The sequence below is a fragment of the Fundulus heteroclitus genome, chromosome 15 (assembly GCF_011125445.2).
Source record: "Fundulus heteroclitus isolate FHET01 chromosome 15, MU-UCD_Fhet_4.1, whole genome shotgun sequence".
In the NCBI taxonomy this organism is placed as follows: Eukaryota; Metazoa; Chordata; class Actinopteri; order Cyprinodontiformes; family Fundulidae; genus Fundulus; species Fundulus heteroclitus.
This window is the reverse complement of record NC_046375.1, coordinates 8,291,614-8,312,740: the sequence shown is the minus strand read 5'-3', so window position 1 is coordinate 8,312,740 and position 21,127 is coordinate 8,291,614. Positions and strand designations below refer to the sequence as shown.

Below are 21,127 nucleotides of genomic sequence, written 5' to 3'. Positions count from 1 at the left end.
CGATAATTATCAAAACATCCAGTGCAGCCGTTGCCATTTTATGCTGTTGCTTAGTAACCTATTTATAAATAAAGCACACTGGATCCAAACAGAACCCTTTATTCAACCGAATTTTTACCAAAACTGTAAGTTTAAAAAAAAAAAAGAAGAAAGCAACACGTGCTCTCTGAACTCTTTGAAGGGGGCGGGGCGTTCCTGGGTTTGCGTTGTGATTGGTTGGGAAGATTAATGACTAATATTAACCTACATGATTAGCTAAAATACAAAAGAAAGGAAAACCACACGTCCATCGATTGATAAATATTGTTATTGAATTATTGTCCAACCCTAAATTACACATTCATGCATTTTATCCATTTATTGCATTTAGAAATATTTGTTTTTCATTATTTTAATTCATTATTTATACTTATTTTATCATATTTATTTGCTTTTATATGTATTTTTATATATTTAGATGTATTGTTCGGTGAAAAGAAAATGTTTTGCTATTAGCTCATTCTTATTTATGAATTATTTTCTATTCTGTATTTTATGATTACAATAATAATAATTAATAGACCTACAGGTAATAGTTTTTTAACTGTTTATTTTTTATTCTAAATACACACATAACAGCAACAACAGTAGATGATAATAGATAAGGATTAATAATAATAATAGACAAAGAAATTTAAATTGATTACTAAAGTACAGTCCTTAAGTCTTGATTTCTTGTTTTAGCATTTATATTTTTAAAGTTAACTAAAAACAGCTCCCCTACACATCGTAACAAAGTTAAAATAAAAGCTAATTTTTCAGTAGTATTAAGAGGGAATGACGGACAGCCCGTACCCTAACAAGTCGCCCCGGTTTTAAAGTTGTACTCTTTCTCTCGTCGTCAGTAAGGAGGAGCACGACAGGAATTTAATTTCCTTTCACGGGTCTACAGTGAGTCAGCACAACGTTACAAAAACTGTCACGTCCTTGCTGAGATTACACCTCTTGCTTATGCTGTAAAAAAATAAATAAATGAACAGGAGATAAGGGATTCTGAGGTAATCCAGAACTGTCTTTATCTTTATCCTCCATACAATTAACCAACCTGGAACATGACACGGAGCAGCAAATGTATTTTGTCCCCACTTTTATCTTCACGTCCACGTGGATGGAGCTGATTTTCAGCCAGACACGGTGACCGTAACCCTGCGTTATCAAAGCAGGAGTCAGAGGTGGAGGTGGGAGGGGGCAATAAAACCCGTTACCAGTGTACTGTACGGCCAGATCTGACTGGATAATCACAGAGGTGTCAGCAAACCGTCCAGCATACGAGCGTTCATGGTCCAGGTCAGTGTAAGAGGGAGCTGATACGACTCTTCATCAAAAGGACATCAGGAGAAACATTAACAGAATATTGTAAAGTGTTGAACTAGAGCACAGATCCAAGCTGCAGCTCCTGCAGGTGCCAGAGTCTAGGAGGAAGCTGAGCGGGGGCAAAGTCCTCCCCGTCAACGGTGAAATAACCTCGCCCTGAACATTAGAGCGGCTCCTTCACTGCCTACTTTAAAAACTCCTCTCTAAACCACTTCTAACATCATTTTTTGTTTTAAATTGTGTTTTTATTGTTTTATCGTTATATATATTTTTTATTCTCTTAAATGTATGTTTATAGTTTACAGCTATGTGCTGCGCTTTGAAAGTTTAGTATCGTGACAACCCTAAAACAAACTCGATATTGATACCCAGGAAATATTCAATACTATTTTCAATACCGTGGGGATTTAAAAAAAAGGGAATTAAAGGCGTAAAAAATATTTTATTAACATGAAAAACTTCCTCAATCTCAACAAGGAGCATGTTTTCTCAACAGAATCACAGATGCTTGTTAAATAAATGTGCAAATCAATGCTAAATAAATAACCCAAATATGAGATGTTTGGCCAACTTTGTTGTGCTGCTTGACTTCGTTGCCACCACTTTAAAGCACCGTGTCCTCACAGGATTGTCAAAATCTTTGGGTTTCCCTTCTTTGTTTGCCTCATATGCTAAAATATTTAGTATCGATGCCATGTCAACTTAATACTGTATCCAGATACAGCGTTTGAGTATCAATACTTTTTGACAACCCTGCGGTTGCTTTAACGCCCTCTATAAATAAAGTCAGTATAGTATAAGAGGCATTTCAGATTCGGCATTTCTAAATCAAATGTTTTCAATATGGAAATTGTTCACAAACACACTTTTTTAAATTATATTTATATAAAAAAAAAACAGCAAGATCATCTGCGTATCTTGATAGCACTTGGGCTTTCAGTCAACATTTCTGTCAATACTACAAACCATTTTTTTCCTGCAAAGAAAGTCTAGTTGTCCCTTATTTCTGTTAATTTTACATAAATATACGCATTTTCTTCTAAACTGGTCTTGAAAATGTTGTTTCATTTCTTTCTTAAGGTTCCCTGCTGTATAAATGAATATGTGGGGAAAGTGACTCAAGGTCTCTTTAAAGTATGGAGGAGGATCTGTGATGCTGTGGGCCTGTTTGCTTTTTCTAATGTCCTTAAAACCTTTTTAGCCTGGTGAGCTCTGAAAAAAAAAATAATTAATTGAAATCTGTTAATTTCTGCCTGTAAAGTCAACTCAAGTTTTTTTGTATAGTCAAACAAACATTAAATTGTATCAGATGAAAACATCAATACACATTAATATGTTGGTCAATGGTCCTGTTATTATGGGCCAAAAGCAACTCTAAAAAAGGGGTTGTCAGTCTTGATTCAATAGAGCGTTTCGGCTGATTTGCTGTTTTTAGTAAGTTTCTTCCAGATTTGTGGAGCATAGAAACTAAATGTTGCTTCTCCATGTTTGGTTCTGGTTCTGGGTCTGCAGAGTAGACCAGAACCAGAAGACCTGAGTGGTCTGGAGGGTTGATACAGATCTTAATGTATTTTGGTACTAAGCCGTTCAGTGATTTATAAACTAGCAGAAGTATTTTAAAGTCTATTCTCTGAGCCACAGGGAGCCAAAGGAAGGACTTTAGAACTGGGCTGATGTGCTCCATCTTCCTGGTTTTAGTGAGAACCGGTAAGGTGCACTAAGGTTGGGTCATTACAGGATCTTCAGCGGGATAATGAGCCGAGACATACGGCCAAAACAACCTAGAAACAGTTCCTCGGACATTAAAGCACCTTTCCACCATGGTCGTTTCAGTCCCAGTGGTTAAACAAGAAGAAATTACAAACAATAAGTGTTGTGTAGTCTTATTAGCAGATGTGTTACTACGTGGGAGCTATTCTCCCTTCTGAATACATTTACTCAAATTAAAAGGCTGGATTTTCCTAAAATTGTCATTGTGAATTATGCTACTGCAAGATTAATTTATATCAATGCATTTTACTCTTTATCCTGAAGTGCCAAGAAACGTTGAAGAGCATAATAAATCTATGAAATGCGTATTTGAGAGGAATACAAATGGCACTTTTATTTAACTATACATCCTCGATTCTGTTGAGGAGCTTTTAACACAGGGGGTGGGTTTTCGATAATGTGTTCCTATGGTGAGATAACACCCTAGATGATCCTATCCTGGGGGAAAACTTGCTTATATTCAAGACTTTTAATCACAACTATGCGTACAAGATGAAGGATTTTGATCCTGAGCCTGTCTGGAATATTAATTAGCACGAAATAAAGGTCAAGGACGTCAGGGTTTTTTATAAGTCGACTATTTTGTAATAGTTGGAGACATGTCGCCCTTCCAGGGTGTACAAAAATCTGTATTTATTGCCGCAAAGTTATCAGCTTTGGGCCTAAAAATAAAAGCAGGTGTGCAGCTCAACGGCTGCCATGCGATGACCAGGCAGAGTCAGGCTCCATAAATCGCCCTTCAGATGTTTCCAAACAGCAGCTTTCAGAAAAGCACGCAGCAGCAAGAAAATAAGAAAAATAAATAAATAAAAGAGAGGAGATGGTGCGTTTAAAGGGAAACGGATTTTAACGTATTTAACACCCACTTCTGCCCTCGTTCGGCCTCTGTACTCCCACCTAGCTTTCCCATCTGCCATTCACGGAGGGCTTATGATGCCGCTATCTGGGAGGCTGCGATTACACGCAGAGAGAGAGGGGAGGGCGGGGCTGATGGGTGAGGACCGGAGGGAGGGGAAGGACGAAGGAGGATTTGAAAAAGTGAAGAGCTCTTGATGTGGATTCATCCAGAATATCACTCCATACTCAGGAACAGATGCAGCCCACAGATGACAACAGCGGCGAGGAACAGCCGCCCTCCATTAAGGCTGGCTGACACGGAAACAAGCAGGTTGGCGATGCCGGATTTCTGACCCAGATGCATTAAAAATGTCTTGTCCTGTTTTTTTCTGCGGTGCCTGAACCTACCGTGAAAAAGAGCATCTGCTAAGAAGGACAACCGAATGATGGACAGCGCGTACGGATAAACAACGGGAACGGACACACAAGCCTCGTTCACGTAGGACGAGTCAATAACACACAATAAATATGGGACCCTGTCTAAATAAACGCCTCCAAACACGAGTCTGAAATCTGTGCTCACGCTAATATGCCGTCAGGTCCTCTGATAACGAGCATCCACCGGTTAATGATGCAAACACAGCCCAATAGCTTATGTAGAAAGTAATCAATACATAAATAAAATAAAAACAATTCCACTTCATAGAATACCAGTCTATATGAAATATATAGGTTGTATATAATACAAAGTGTTTGCTCTCCAAATAACTCTGTTTCCATAACCCCATAGATCGATGTGGCAATTTTATATAGAATTTGATATAAACATAAAAATGTATTTATGTGCTGGAGTTTGAAACTGAACTTTTCTGTCTGAAGGACAATGTTTGTGTCACTTTAGAGCACCAAAAATACAGGTTTTTGAACAAAGTTTGATTAAAAAGTCTGCGTTAATGGATTGAATGTGTAATAATATCCAGTAATTATTTATGAAACTTTTCAAAGTAAAGCTTTTGTTGAGTAAAGAAAGCTGAGGACTTGAGTTAAATGCATCAAATCAACACTTTTGAGAGGCTCACTCAAAAAGCTCACTAAAAAGCAAAAGGTTGCAGAATAGCCTCTAAAAGCTGCCCGTTGGCTTCTTGGCAAATTTATGCCAAGCGGGAAGACAACGGAGGACGAATGGATGAAATTATTCATATTTTGTCACGTTAAGAGCACAAGTGTAAATGGATTGTGGACGCGTGTCAACACACCATCCTGCTGTGAAACACGGTGGTGGCAGCATCATGCTGTAGCCAAAAACACTGGAAGGAAATCCTCTGTGCTTCGTTTCCTTCTATACACCAAATCACCCAGAGCTTTGAAGTGATAAATGTGTTGCAGCTTTGTCTAAACTTGCACTAACAGGACATCGTTCTTCAGTGTCACCGCTGTTACTGAGAAAATAAGACTCAAGGTCCTTTTCCACTAAATTTCCTCCAGTGTTAAACTGGTGAAAGCGCATGCTTAAAACCAACCCTTCATGCACCGTAAGCTCTGGCTCTTTGCAGTATCTTATGTTTCTGATCTTCCCCATTTGGGACAAAACTGTAAAAAACACTTAAAGGGGCTTAGTCACATACTATGATGATATTTAAAATAAAAAAATAAAAACACAGAAACCCATATAGTTATCTTCAAACAATATAAGCCAAGCATTCGTCCTGATAGTGTTTATGTACGAGCAACAGGCAAACATTGCTGTGCCATCTGCCGGCTGTACCACCGAACAATCAGAGAGCAGATGTGAGCGATTGGGCGAATATAGCGAATCAAGATAGAGCGAAGCAAAACTTGGCTTGAGTTCACAAAGTTGAACTTTTCTGTCAATCCGCGCCGTGTTAAGGGTCCCCCTCATCCCTCTATTCCACAGACAAGAGGAACCGGCAAGCAGAAAGACGCTCCTCCTATTAGATGACGTGGTGAAGCGAGCTGGGGGAAACCAGCACCATTGTAAAAATGACAAAATGTCAATTGGCGATCAAGGCAAATTTTTCGCCTTGATCGTGTTCGATGTGACCGTCCTGCTAGGCTCGCAGTGAAGTGGCAGCTCAGAGCTCAGACCAACCCGATCTACAGGGTTAGGGTTACTTATTCTCACTCTGCTCCACTGTTTCTCCTCGTTTACTCGTTGCGCAACATTGTACGTATGGTTACGCGGTCTTGTTATGGTAAATATACACAAAAGTTCTTTGTTTACTGAGAAAAAGAGCAAAAACAAAGTGCAAAACACTGAAATAAAATATATTAAGCCACCAGGGCAAGAAAATGTATCCAGAAAACCTTTGTATGCAACCAGAGTGAGCTACTAGCGTAAAAATTCGTAAAGTCACTGTACACGACTAGGCCCCTTCAAGAGTTAAAAAGCTGATCCTTTCGCAGTTTATCGTCACAGAGTTCAAATAATTCAACTCCACGTGAGGTCAAGGTAACGATCTATATTCTCTAGAACATAAACATGAAGTCGTTGTTGTTGTAATACAGACTTCGCTAAATCGTACGGCTCTCTAATGAAAGACTAGGGTTAAACGAGACGACCATTACAATCATTTTTAGTTACTCTCCCAGGCCACTGCTTATAATAATATCCACATTAACACACAGCAGGAAGGCTTTCACTGCTGCTCTTTTCGCATCTTATTATATTAAAATCATTAAAAGAGAAATCACAATCGTGCTTGACAAAAATCGGGGACGAGAAATCGGCCAGAAAAAACTGAAATCGGTGCGTCTCTACTGCCTTTTAAAAGCCTGACATGCAGTCCAAACCCCACCTGAACATCAGAAAACCCTCTTAAATCGATGTGTTTACATGATTAAAAACAGAAATAAGTGCAGAAATAAAATATAACAAGCCACCAGGGCAGGAAAATGTAACCAGAAAATCTTTGTATGCAACCAGAGTGAGCTACTAGCGTAAAAATTCGTAAAGTCACTGTACACGACTAGGCCCCTTTAAGAGTTAAAAAGCTGATCCTTTCGCAGTTTATCGTCACAGAGTTCAAATAATTCAACTCCACGTGAGGTCAAGGTAACGATCTATATTCTCTAGAACATAAACATGAAGTCGTCGTTGTTGTAATACAAACTTCGCTAAATCGTACGGCTCGCTAATGAAAGACTAGGGTTAAACGAGACGACCATTACAATCATTTTGAGTTACTCTCCCTTATGGTGTGACCAAGCCACTGCTTATAATAATATCCACATTAACACACAACAGGAAGGCTTTCACTGGGTTTCTTTTCACATCTTATTATATTAAAATCATTAAAAAATAAATCACAATCCTGCTTGACAAAAATCGGGGACGAGAAATTGGCCAGAAAAAAAAACTGAAATAGGTGCGTCTCTACTGCCTTTTAAAAGCCTGACATGTAGTCCAAACCCCTAGCCTGACATGGTCATACTCAATTCTAGTCAGAATTTGAGTCTGATACTGCTCCATAGAGCTGTGATTATGGGGCGTGTTTCGAACGAACCAGGAAAAATAATGCCTCTGGACATAATTGGCTAGACCTACAACCAATAAGAGCAACGGAGTGTGTGACGTATGTTAAGCGACGCATAGCTGTTGTCAACGGAACTCAACTGTTAGCCTAGAATAAGAAGATGAGCGTTAACGATTTTTGCCGGTGTTGCAAAAAGAGTGTGAGGATCCAAGGAGTCATTTAACACACAAACCTCATTTTTCAGAAAAACAATAAAGGCGAATGCACATATGAACAAGTTCTCCGTTTTAGGATTACAACTCTACAAAACGCCATATAAAATCGCATCGCATTTGTCGGTCCTGTCAGAACGTTATAACACGGTTGGAACGCGACATGCTTGTGTTAACAAAATGGGCAGATGATGAAGGAGACCAGCCTGAAGAACCGTCTTCATCTGAGGCATCAGAGAAACTTCCCGACCTAAAACGTTGTGGGCGGGACTAAGTTCGGAAATGGCACCCAGGCTACCAAACCCCACCTGAACATCAGAAAACCCTCTTCATGTGTTTACATGATTAAAAAAAAGTTATGTAAAGTGAAGAAAACTCCCAGGTCTGCTGTGACGCTCATGATCTGCTTATGAAGAACATAATAAGGGAAAATCTGAAGGATGAAAAGAAGAGCTGCACTTGCATTATAAACTCTTGTTAAAGGTATACTATGCAACCGGGGTTGATTTTCCAGCGAGGCTCCCCCCAGAGGGCGAAAGTAAAAGTGCACTGTCATAAAGATGCTCAGCTGTTCTGGTTTCTCCGACAAGCCAGGCGCGGTTGTTTTGAGCCGCCGCGGCTGCCTCGCCAAGCCGCGGCCGCCTCGCCAAGCCGCGGCCGCCTCGGCAGTTTTATTATTATTATTATTATTATTATTATTATTATTATTATTATTATTATTATTATTATTATTATTATTATTATTATTATTATTATTATTATTATTATATATTTTTTTTATGTTGGCGAGACGATACCGCCTCGCCGCGGCCGCCGCGGTGGCGTCTCGCCAACATAAAAAAAAAAACAAACAAAAAAAATAAATAATAATAATAATAATAATAATAATAATAATAAAACTCGATATGCTTGCATGTTTATTTGACGTTAACACGCGGTTCTTTGTTGTTGCTTTCGCGCGTGCATATAGTGAATGGCAGGGCAGAAACACATGGAGTTCTCGCCGTAAAGAGAGACTTCTGTGTGTGCGAGCCGTGAGCTCTTGCAATTGCAAGTGCGGTATTTCCCCCACAGACCACCAGTGCGGCCGAGAAAACCTTTGTTTGACCTGAAATGACTCATTTAATCATCCAAAACGGTATGGAACACATTAATTAACTGAAAAATGTTGCATAGTATGCCTTTAAGTGACGGAGCAGAAGCGATGCTGTAGGGCGGCCCTGTCGTCTAACTACCTCTGCTATCATCACCTCAACAGTGCAGCGCATTGCCCCCCCCCCCCCCACTGCGCTTCCTTGATCACAAGCCACATTAATCCTCTTGTTGACTCTGCACCTGCACCAGCGTGGGTCTAACTTCTCAACCATCAGCACCACGGCTGCAGCGCGTTCAACACAGAGCTCAGGGGGGCGCCGTGCCCGCCTCAGCGTGATGAAGCTGCTGACTGAGCGAGGGAGAGGGGGGGGCGCAGATCGTATCGACGGCTGGCTGATTAGAGCCTCCTGTAGAAGAGGGAGGAGCTAAAGCAACCGCTCTAATTACAGACTTAATGAGCCCCCAGGATTTTAGGTTGTGGCATGTGAGCCTGGCTTCGGTTCTCTGGTTCTATCGCTGCCTGGCGCAAACACGCTGAGATATCAGGGAAGGTCGCGGCGACTTCTACCTGATGATCTTTGACCTTTCTCTGATCCAGCCGGCAGAGACAACAACGCAGAGGTCGGCATTCACCTTGAGCAGAAACCAAACCTAATCGGGGCCGAGCATCTCTGCGGTCTCAGGCGGACAGCAGAGGAGAATCTGCGGGGCAAGAGAACGGGACAGCGCGGAGGGGGGGGGGGGGGGGACTGCATCACTTCGCATTAGAGCGAGAGATATTTTTAGCCGCTGAATACAAGGTGGTGACTGTGTGCGAGGAAGTTGCTTATTTTACATTCTGTCACGAGAAAACGTGTTTTTTAACTCAATATAAATTGCAACATTTAGGTGCCTCCTTACCTCATCATATATTTGTGGTGTTTTTAATATGAGATTTTTGCATGATTGCTGCTTAGTTCGTTTGTATACTGAAGTCTGGTCCTTTTGTCAAAGAGCAACAAAGTGATAAATTAGCATTTGAAGAACAGATGGGGGAAAAAAGAAGGCTGTAAAGAGTCTTACCTGTAATGTACATGTGTGACTGTAGGAGGCCTGTAGCCAAAGATCCACGTCTGGATGTCCATCGGTCTCGCTTTGGGGTACGCTATGGTCACATCTATAACCCACTGCAGGCCTTTACTTTTATTAACTGTGAAAGAAGAAGAACATGTGATTCGGTTAGACGAGTAACGAAGGCAAGTTTAAATCCACGTATCGTTTAAACAGCGTACAGTGTGAGGGGACTTAAAGGTTTAAAATCTAAACACCACATTTTACTATTAATTAAAAAAGGTAGGACTGGGCGATAAATCCATTTAATCGATTAATTTAGTTATTAAATGTATTAACATTTCATTTTTTGGAAAATCTGGATTTTATTTAGCCAATTTACTTATTGGGCCTCCATGAGGAGAATAGCATGCAATGCTGAATATATGTGTCGGAAATTATATTGGCAAAATGTTGTAGAGAGGAAACTTTTTTGTTAACCATAAAACAGGAGACTTTAATTCATTATTATTTGCTTTTTTTTAAATTTAGTTTGAAGTTACGCAAGTGAAGTGAAGCCTGCTCTTAACATTTTGTTAATATTTTAATTTTTTTACAATGTCAGAGCCGCCATATTGTTTTACAAGAATGTTTCACAGCGTGTTGCACTTCGAATTCAAGTCAACCCCCAGATGAAATGTTTGAAATAAAAGCAAGGTTTTAAAATAAGTTTTTCTTTTGAAATGAAAAAGAGGGGGAAAATATCAATTAATCGTATTTGGTAAAATAAAATCGGATATTTTATTTTAAGCCAAATTGCCTAGCCCTAATGAATGGTAGATATTTCTGAAGAGGTCAGGTTTAATTCATGGAACCTGTAAAAACAACCCAGACTGAAAGGACAAAGGAAGGAGGGACTAATGACTGAATCATGGTCAGACGGACCGATGGCTCGTTTGGTCTATGGAGAGGTAGAAAAACTGGCTGAGATACGCTAGAAATGGACGAACGTACGAGACGGACAGGTTTATCGGCAGAGGTACGAACGAAGGGAACAATTGTTGGCACTGAGGACCGATGGACGCTCGATTAGATCTACGGACAAACGGGAAGATGCGCGGACAGACGGATGAATTGGTGGCTCTATGGACGGACAGCCGCAGCGCTAGATCTAAGCACAAACTGGTAGATCTAAGGATTAAAGGGGGAAAACTGGTGAGGACAGATTGAAGCATGAATTGCTAGATCTGTCCGCAGATCTACTAATTCATCGTCTAAAACTGGAGCTCCCACAGTGAGGATAGGGACCCCACGGGGGAACAAGAGAAGATCTAAATGATTCAAATGTCTTACTTTACAATGTCAAAGATCTACTATTTTTATACAACAATTGAATGCCTTCAAGGGTGGAAAAAAAATGTTTTCTTGAAAATGTACGCTGGTGAAGATTCTCAGTCATCCAGGTCATGGTCATTCCAAAAAAAGTAAAAAAACAAAGCAACTGGACTTGTTTTCCGTAGTTACGGAAAACAAGTCCAGTTGCTTTGTTTTTTTACTTTTTTTGATTGAAAATGTACAACTTTTTGACATTAGCAATAGACTTTGTTATTGCAAACATATGTAAATGGGTGGAAACTAGGGGTGGGTATTGCCAAAGAAGTCACGATTCGATTCGAATCACGATTCAAATGCCACGATCCGATTCTATCACGATGCATCACGATACTTGAATTATTGCGATGTATCGCGATGCATTGCAATATTTTCACTGAACACTGTTAGAAAAAATTACAGCCATTACCAGTGGCTGACTGGCTGTGTATGGATAGTGTCTTCAATTGATACATAACTGAAAGCAACTGAATTCATCTATAGCTGTATTTATTGAAATTACTTTTGGAGGTATTGCAATGAAAACACATATTACTGTTACTGGACACAAATATTATTATTATTGGACTGGACACACTGACAAAAAGAGCTTAGGATTTATAAAACTTAAAATTACAAAATAAGGACGTCTTCAACTACGGAAAACAAATCCAGTTGCTTTGTTTTTTACTTTTTTTTTTTTTTTGGAACAAAATAAGGATAATCAATGCCGTTTACATGGCCTCACTGGTCCTTTAAACCAATGAAGTTGTATTCCATTTGTTTTTGGCTGATGTTCGCCAACCATTCAAGCAATTTTATTTATTATTTTTTTTAAATTAATAATCGATACTTGGCGTCAAGAATCGATGAAGTAGATCGCGAAAATTAGAATCGCGATGCATCGTCATGACGATTATTTTGCCCACCCCTAGTGGAAATTCACTCCTCCGTGCCCCATAATTGATTTTCTTTATTCTGCAATGGCCATAAACAACTTTATTTGTGGAAATTAAGACAATAAACGTATAATTGTATGACAACAAGGTCAAAATGTTACAAGAACAAAGTCACGCAGTCCTTTGCAAAATCGTTTCAAAGTCCTGAAACCAATAATAATTTGATACAGATGTGCCCAAAAGATTTTCTTATTCGTGAAATGGATACCAAAGTATAACTTTACAAGATCAACATTCCTAGTTTTAAAACAGGGGGCAGACACCGTTGTTTTGTGAGAGTTATGACATCACTACCGCTAGGGCTGTGCATAAAAATCGATATAAAGATTAATATCGATATTTTTAAAAACGATTTAATATCGATATTCTGGCTTTCAATATCGATATACCTCCCAACCTCTAGGGGGCGTTATTACAGCGCAACCATTACAGTTCACAGCGAAGGAGAGCAAGTGAGACGAATTTGTGGAACCGCCGACAGGATTTTAGAAGCTCCTTTGTCCCTAAAATCAGATGTTTGGGCACATTTTTGGTTTCTGTGACACGTTAAATGCATTGAAGCAAATGCACTTTATTTTCCTGTTAATATGTCTGTGATCAATAAATAGAACATAAACATAATCATAATCACTGAGCATTAATTCAAAGTAATAAATATCGATATTGGAATCAAATCAAGCTGAGCTATGTATCGAGAATTGTATCGTATCGTGAGCTGTGTATCGAGAATCGTATCGAATCGGCTCATCCTAGATGATACCCAGCCCTAACTACCGCAATCACGTAATTTCCAAAAAACAAGAAAATAACCCATCCTCTTGCTTAAAGGGGGTCACCAGTCTCAGGCTGAAAGGTTTGGGTACCCCTGGTCTGAAATCCGAACAACGAAACCGACGGATTGACAGACGGATGAATAAACAAAGACAAGAAGACAGAAAAGGTGGAAAACATAACTTCTGTTTTTTTTTTTTCTTCATAGTTATTCAGACATGAAAAATAAATACTTCAAATTAAATTCCTTCTTTACTTCAAATGCCTTTGAAGTAAAGAAGGAAAAAAACTAAATGCAGAGAGAAAACAAAATAACCCATAGGACTAATTACTTTTTTGTGAAGTATGTTGAAAATGACGCTGCGAAGAGAAGCAACGCCAGTTTGCTCCTAAAGTACTTTCATGGGGAAAACCTTCAGACCTCATGCTAGTCTCAGCACGTCAAAGGGTTGCCTCTTTCCTGACAACTACCTTCAACACAAACAAGCCGTTTAAACTGCATGTCAGAGATAAACGGGGAGTAGGTTGGCTGTTCCCGGCACCTTTTATTTCATAATGCAGCAGATTACGTCACATTAGATGGTTTTCCCCGCCCCGCCTGTTTTTTTTTTTTTTTTATAGTAATAGAGAGTCTGAGTGGATGTAATTAAGCGAGCTGGTGTTTTGCTGCATAAAACCGCAGCTTGTTAGGACACCTTTCATAGCAACAGAGGCAGCTTTTTGTGGGCGGGACAGTTTTGTTCAGGTTAAGAGACTTAATCGCTGCGTCTGTTCTCTAGAAAAATAATAATAATCCATTTATGCCGTTTGGTCAGAGGGAGAACTGGGCATCTGTAGAAATGACTGAGCTATCCTTGTGTCAAAAAAATGTTTAAGCTGAAAACATCTTAAAATAAAACAGACTTTCTTTGAGAAAGTGATGTTTGTCCCCAATCAACAGATTATTGGTCGTTTTGTGGCAAAATCTGGGACCGAATGCTAATTTGAGTGCTTATTTGAAACTTAAACATCATTAGTTTACTTTGTAGTCCAACTGTTTTTACTTGTTTGCTTTTAATTTCTATTTCCCCATGTTCTGTTTTGTTTCTGCATTTTATTCCTGCTTGTTTTTATTCTGTTTTATTTTCCTATATTTTAATCATGTAAAGCACTTTGCATTGTCTCTGTACTGAAATGTGCTATATAAATAAATTTGCCCTGCCTTGAAAAAAAAAAATGCCACAATGCAAAAATATGCACGTTATTTCAATCATGCAACAAAACAAGGGTTTTATTTTATCAACAAATTTTCAAATATAAATGCGCAAGTGGTAGACCTCCAGCCTCTAGATATAAGGGAGTAAATGAGAAGGACAAATACAAATAAGTTTGGTGTCTTTGTGTGCATAAATGATTAAAAAAAAAGCAAATATTTTTTGCCGTGATCAATCATGGCTAAAAGTGGCAACTTGTGAATGCAATGCATGCTGAAAGGTTCCTTTTTATTTATTTTTAAAATCGTGCTTAATGTCTCATTTACATTGGATTTTCAAACAAACTCTTTGTCTTCATTGTTTTGCATGTTTCCATAATGCTGCAAGATCCAACTTGGTCGCTGGGGAGGAAAAATGGGAGCACATTTTCAAACTATTACCTTCTCACTAGGTGCTTTTTTTTCCTTTTTAAAAAAAGAGTTTATAAAAGCAGCTCAATTTTGCAACAAAAGTGTATTTATTTATTATTACCATCAGCAGGAGGGAGTAGGATGAGAGAGAAAGCAACGACGCAACACATTCTGACCCAATGAATTAAAAAATATTGATGTTTTGTTTGGGTCAGATTGATTTGCTCAAAATGTGTGATGGATACAACATGAATCTGTCTCCGTGTGCTTTGCTGAGGACGATCAGGCACTGGGTGCTCTGCTTCCTCAGAGAGAGATAACCTTTTACTAATTTGCATTCGCCGATAAACTGAATTTGATAGTGTTGCATTAGAATTGCATTTATTGTTGAATGAAACCAGGCTGTTAAGTGATGATAATAATCAGGTTTATTTGTCACTGCAGCCTATATTCCAAATGAAACGTGTTCTCTGAGTTTAAGCCATCATTTTAGGGATGCCCAGGGGGGCATTCTGGGGCTGAGGGGTGTCTCTCTTTGGGATTCGAACCTGGAACCTGCAGCCCTCTCTAGGACGCAAGCGCCCAGGCCACAAATCCCTCTGATGGGTTTATGCAAGAATTAACTGGACCGATTGAAACTGAATCAGGATACAAGATTAAATGAATAATTACTGGACCTGTTTGTTTTAAAAACTTTCTTAAAATGCCGTTTTTGTTGGGAATCGGAAACATATGAACTGAAGTGAAAAATATTTTTTTAATAATAAAACTGCACTTCCAATTAGGCTAGTTTATGAGGTATAAATACAAATTCGTGATGTGCAATTGCTCATGTTTCAACTGGAATGAGGTTTTAAACATGAAACCTGATAAAATGGACGCGCCGACGGACAGAAGTCAGGCAGCTTTACCGTTATGGAACAAAGGAGACTCAAAGGCTATTCTCACCCTGCAGGCAACAGTGGCCCAAATCCAAACATTTCTTGCTCAAATGTGACCTATATTAGATTTATGATGGTCTGAACAGCACAAATCTCTCTTTTTTTTTCTTCTTCAGGCCAGTCAGGTTGAGTTTTACCTCACCGGGTGCAACAGACGTGACATTTCTCCTTCAAAATAAAAGCCTCGCCACAGGAGCATTTACAAACATGAAAGAAGACGCCGCAGAGGTGATTTTTGCCACGTGTGCCGACAAACGCAGCGTCAATATTTAAGCGCAGATTGTTCACATGATGCTACAGGACTGTCGCAGAAAATTAGAATATCGTGAAAAAGTATACTAGTAGGCTATTCAACTAATCACTTGAATCGTCTAATTAACTCGAAACACTGCAGGGTTTCCTGAGCCTTGAAAAACACTCAGCTTGGTTCAGTAAACTAAATCACAAGTATGGTAGTGGGTAAGAGACGACATAAGATTCTCACAGTAACTGGTGTACTGACCATGGCATTACTGTCCTTGATTGGCCTGCCAATTCCCCTGACCTGAACCCCATAGAGAATTTGTGGGGTATTGTGAAGAAGAAGCTGAAAGACACCAGAGCCAACAATGCAAATGAGCTAAAGGCCGCTATTGAAGCATCCTGGGCATCCATAACACCTCAGCAATGCCACAGGCTGATTGCCTCCATGCCACGCCGCATTGATGCAGTAATCTGTGCAAAAGGATTCCCAACCAAGTACTGAGTGCATTAATGGACATTTTCAAATGTTTGATTTTGTTTTGCTATTATAATTTTTTTAATTTACTTGGTCTGAGGAAATATTCTAAAATTTTGAGATAGGATTTTTGAGTTTTCTTCAGCTGTACGCCATAATCAGCGATATTAAAACAATAAAAGGCTTGCGATATTTCAGTTGATTTGTAATGAATCCAGAATGTATGACATTTCATGTTTTTTAATTGCATTACAGAAAATAAAGAACTTTATCACAATATTTTAATTTTACTGAGACAGTCCTGTATACGCCGAGCAATCCTGTTAGAAGAGAAAACCAAAACCTGAAATGAGCATTCGGAGCTGCAGTGTGAGCCTCAGCGCTGTCTGAGGCGGTCAGACACCTAAATGAAGCCCAACCTCCAAGCTGGACCGCCTGCAGGCATGAACTAAACGCTACTTTCCTCTTAAGCTGACGAGGTGCATTTGCTTGTCAAATGTAAAAAAGGCCGACACCAGCAGCCTTCGTCAGCAGACGTGTCTGAAACGAGCCTGATGAGGAGCGGCTCGGCTCATTTGACTGCCTGGGTCGGAGTCAAAGAGCGGCCTGCTGTTAATGTGTAGCAAGCACCTCCCAATCAAAGCACACTGCCGTCTTTTGTGCAAAGTAAACGTGTGACAAAAGAGGAGCTACGTTTCACAACCGAGCCGGATGCATTACATCAGACTAGCTGAAAGACGAGAAATGTTGCCGACAAGTTACAGTTTCGACACTTTGAGCCCAGCAAAAGCGCAGCAGGAAAAAGGTTGAGGAGTGTGACAGGAAGGTTGCAGCAAAGAGCTCCGGGCTCAGTACATCATGTCCGAGCCGCGTCGCTCAGATCGGGAGAGACGCCTTATTGTTCAGAGCTACTCGCCCGTTCACAGTCCAGGTTCCCTTTTTAAAAAATACCATAAACACAGCTGGATCTTTGGGCAGTCCAAAACACCAGGAAGCGGTTATAATCGAGTCTGACTTTACCACACGAGCTGTGTACACAAAGTGATTCTATTTTTTGTTTGAGAACTTGAAACGCACACAAAGCACTTCAGTTACCAACACATAAAGGTGAAAATATTCAAAGTAAAGCACCACCAGTGATGTATCTGAAGGACAAAACATTAAAATATTATATATATATATATATATATATATATATATATATATATATATATATATATATATATATATATATATATATATATATATATATATATATATATAAAAATGAAACTATGAAATGAATGAAAAAATATCTTAAGATGTCCTACATTAGCTCATACAACCTACTGCAAATGATGAGAAGAGTCTTAATATAATATTATTTTTTTGATTTTAACCATGGGTTACAGTCATTTAGGCTTTTGAAAGTTTTCACATTTTGTCAGGGTTACTATTTATAGGAGACTTAAATTATAATGGGCTGAAGTGGGGTTTCCTTGCAAAAGTAATCGCACCCCTTGAGCTTTTTCACGTTTCGTCATGTAGCAAACCCCTAAATTGAACATATTTACTTGGATTTTTATGTGCTCACCAGCACTGAGCTGTGCAAAACTGATGACGCAAAGTTTGCAAGATTTTTCACAAAGAAAATACAATCCACTGGCCCAAATTGGGTTTGCCACAAGGCAACAAACATGTGGAAGAAGGTTTCTCTGCTCAAATACAACCAAAACGCAGCTTTTCGACCAGCATGCAAAGCTCTGAGGGTGGCGGGAAACTAAAACGGCACATCTCCCTGAAAACAGCGTCCCAATGCAGATGGATGTGGGCGACGGCATCATGCTCTGGGAATCCATCCGATCAGCAGGGGCAGGGGGGGACTTGACAGTGATGGTTGATGGGCGGGGCTAATTAGTGAGGAAACCTGTTAGAGATGGCAAAAGAATAATAATAAAAAAAAAACGAGTCTAAACGTACAGCCAGAGCTACAGTCGAGCCGGTTAGATCACGGGTCGGCAACATGTACAACCCAAGGAGACATTTCCCCCCCTCGGTCCAGCTAAATAAAACTCTTTTAGAGTTGTAAACTTTACATGACAACTAATCATTTTTGTTAAACAGTTACAGCTCTGATTCCTGCCACATGTTAAGAGGGATCTAGTCGGCTCAGAAAGACCTGCGGACCCCTCCGACCTCAAACCGGGGACATTCAACATGTTGAATATGTTTAGGCCTGATATCTTAGCGCGTGTGGGGGGTATTCCCCGAGGACAAACGAGAACGCAGCCTGTTGAATGTGACGTGTAGCGAAGCAGAAAAGGAGGTGAGGAGAATCCAAAATACAGACGTCAAAACGACCTCCATATCATACTGTAGCATGTTCTCCACTCCTTCAACAGACGACTTTTCTCTTTGTGATGTTTTTTCTCTGCTAAAATTACCTCAAACTATTGAATCCTCGTCGTCGGCCATATTTATTTACTCTGAACTCACGCTTGAGCTCAAGAGGTTTTGCGGGATTTCCCGGCTGGCACCTGAATGTTGGCGAGTGAAATCTCTTCGCGTGTGTTTGTTGTGTTGCTCGACAAAAACACGCTGCAGGAGCAAACCTGTCATACCTACACGTTCAATTCAATTCAATTTTATTTGTATAGCGCCAAATCATGAAACATGTCATCTCAAGGCACTTTACAAAGTCAAGTTCAATCATATTATACAGATTGGGTCAGATTATACAGATTGGTCAAAAATGTCCTATATAAGGAAACCAGTTGATTGCATCAAAGTCCCGACAAGCAGCATTCACTCCTGGAGAACCGTAGAGCCACAGGAAGAGTCATCTGCATTGTACATGGCTTTGCTGCAATCCCTCATACTGAGCAAGCATGAAGCGACAGTGGGAAGAAAAACCACCCATTAGCAGGAAGGAAAAACCTCCGGCAGAACCAGGCTCAGTATGAACGGTCATCACGTTCTTTCTCGTCATGCATTTCTCAGGTTTTGGAAAAAAATAAATAAAAATCAGTCGACAATTTCAGAATCTCGCAGTGTGAACCAGGCATTTGAGCGGCCTAGTCAAAGTCTAGACCTTAAGCTCAATGTAAATCTGTGGCAAGACTTGAAAATGCTTATCTGAATACTATTTTATAGTCAGTTACTGTTTTCATGTTTTTTTTCCTCTATTTAAATCATTGCTCTGTAAGCACTTTGAGAGTTTGATCATGTAAAGTGCAGTAATCGTTATTATGATTACTATTATTATTGTATAAGAGTTTATTACTGGCTTATAGGTATTGTTATCCCATTTATCACATAAATTTAACATCCATAGGTTGGGGGTTGGAACAAAACGTGGAGCGGTGCAATCCTACGTACAGGCCGTGCGACGTCATGCTGATCTGAGGGAAGATGTTGCCACTTTGACAGCATCCACGAAACCCGTCTAAGACTCACGGTTTGCATATCGCTGCTAATTAGGACCTGGAAGGCCCGCCTTCCCTTCGGCCCTCGTTTCAGATGTGATCTCTGCAGCGAAGGCCGACCTTTGACAACGCACACCTTCGTTTATCTCACACGCCTGTGTGTCAGCTGTGCTCCCGTCCTCTGGAGAGTAAGCAGAAGGAGGTAGGTGAGCAGCGAGCGAGCGGACCGGCTGTGTGTCTGCAGCGACTCGACTGGCGCTGCTGGTGGTGAGAGGAACGGGAACGACACCGCCGTTGTCCCCGCGGGGGCCGCTTGGTGCGGATCTCGTTGCAGCTGCGCTGAAAAGCTGGAGAGCTGAGCCCCCCCGAGCCAAGGTTCGCTGGTGGCTTCCAAGTAATGACAAACAATACTGTAAAAGCAGCAGCCGGGGTAATTTGAAATGACATTGGATCGGCCCTGCCCTTCTGTAAATAGAGGAAGGTGCTGCACTGACAGATAGCTGGCTCTATCAGGCCATATAGTCGGCCCTCAAGGCACAAAAGCCGTCCCCTCCCACCACCTGAACCGTGGATACAGGGACGTATTTACGTTTAGACCGCACGCAGCTCCACGCCCATGATTCTCGTGTTCAACCTTTGCTTATCTACAACCGCAAAACATGTTTTTATGGTGACCCATAAACCTTAAGGGCCTTCTGGGCGCACGGAGCCTTCTGCAGAACGCGACCCGGTGCGTTTACAGCGCCGCATTCAGCTCGGCTGAGACGGAGCGGCACGCACGTTTACATCAAATCCTGTTTTCTCCGAGTGGCCCCGTTTGTCTCTCAGTGAGTCAGCAAGCTCAGGGCAACTCCGCGGAGCGTCGGGGAGGGTCAGAGCGAGGCGGAGCAGCGTCTTTGATCGGGCACGCTCACACGCGGAGGGGACGGAGCAGCGAGGGCCGCGGCGCGCCTCTGGGTACGAGAGGTTTTAACATCATTAGCTAAATTCAGGCCCCCCACGCAGCAGCTGCTGCTTCTGAGCTCCTCTACCAGAGGAGACAGGAGGGAAGAACTGGGAGCTCAATATTAAACAGCAGTCAACATTCCAAGCAGTGACAACACCTCAGCTTTCCCTGAAGGAGGAGGAGGAAAATTAGGTTTGGGTTAGTAGTTTAACATGTAAAAACATGTGAAACCCCCGGTTTCGAGTCTTTTCCAGCCTTCATTAGGCTTTTTATTCCAGGATTACTGTGGATTTATCTTCTTATCAACTCTGATCACCGTCTCCCACGCAGCCGCCGCCGTGTTTCCAAGAAATGATATGTGTGCTCAGAGGGATGTGCAGTGTTTAGTAGTCATAATGTTTTATGACTGGACACTACACACCTTTTGCTCTTCCTTTAGGCCAGAGAGTTTCATTTCAGGCCCATCTAGTCAGAGTTCCCTTTGCAACATTTTTGCCTCTCTTCCCTAAAAAAAAGGACAGGTTTGGTAAGTGCAAAACTAACGGCTGCCGACAGTTTCCCACCTGAGCTGCAGGTCTCTGCAGCTCCCCCAGAGTTACCATGAGGGCTGAACAATTAATCGCA

General features: G+C 40.7%; 1 protein-coding gene across 1 annotated transcript in view; it reads right to left on the bottom strand.

Moving 5' to 3' along the window:
* lpgat1 (lysophosphatidylglycerol acyltransferase 1) overlaps window positions 1-21,127 on the bottom strand; it is a 74,012-nt gene that overhangs the window by 13,484 nt on the left and 39,401 nt on the right. Inside the window, exon 6 of the mRNA XM_012869124.3 lies at window positions 9,824-9,950. Within this exon, the coding sequence (XP_012724578.2) occupies window positions 9,824-9,950 (127 nt within the window). The remainder of the gene's footprint in view (window positions 1-9,823; window positions 9,951-21,127) is intronic.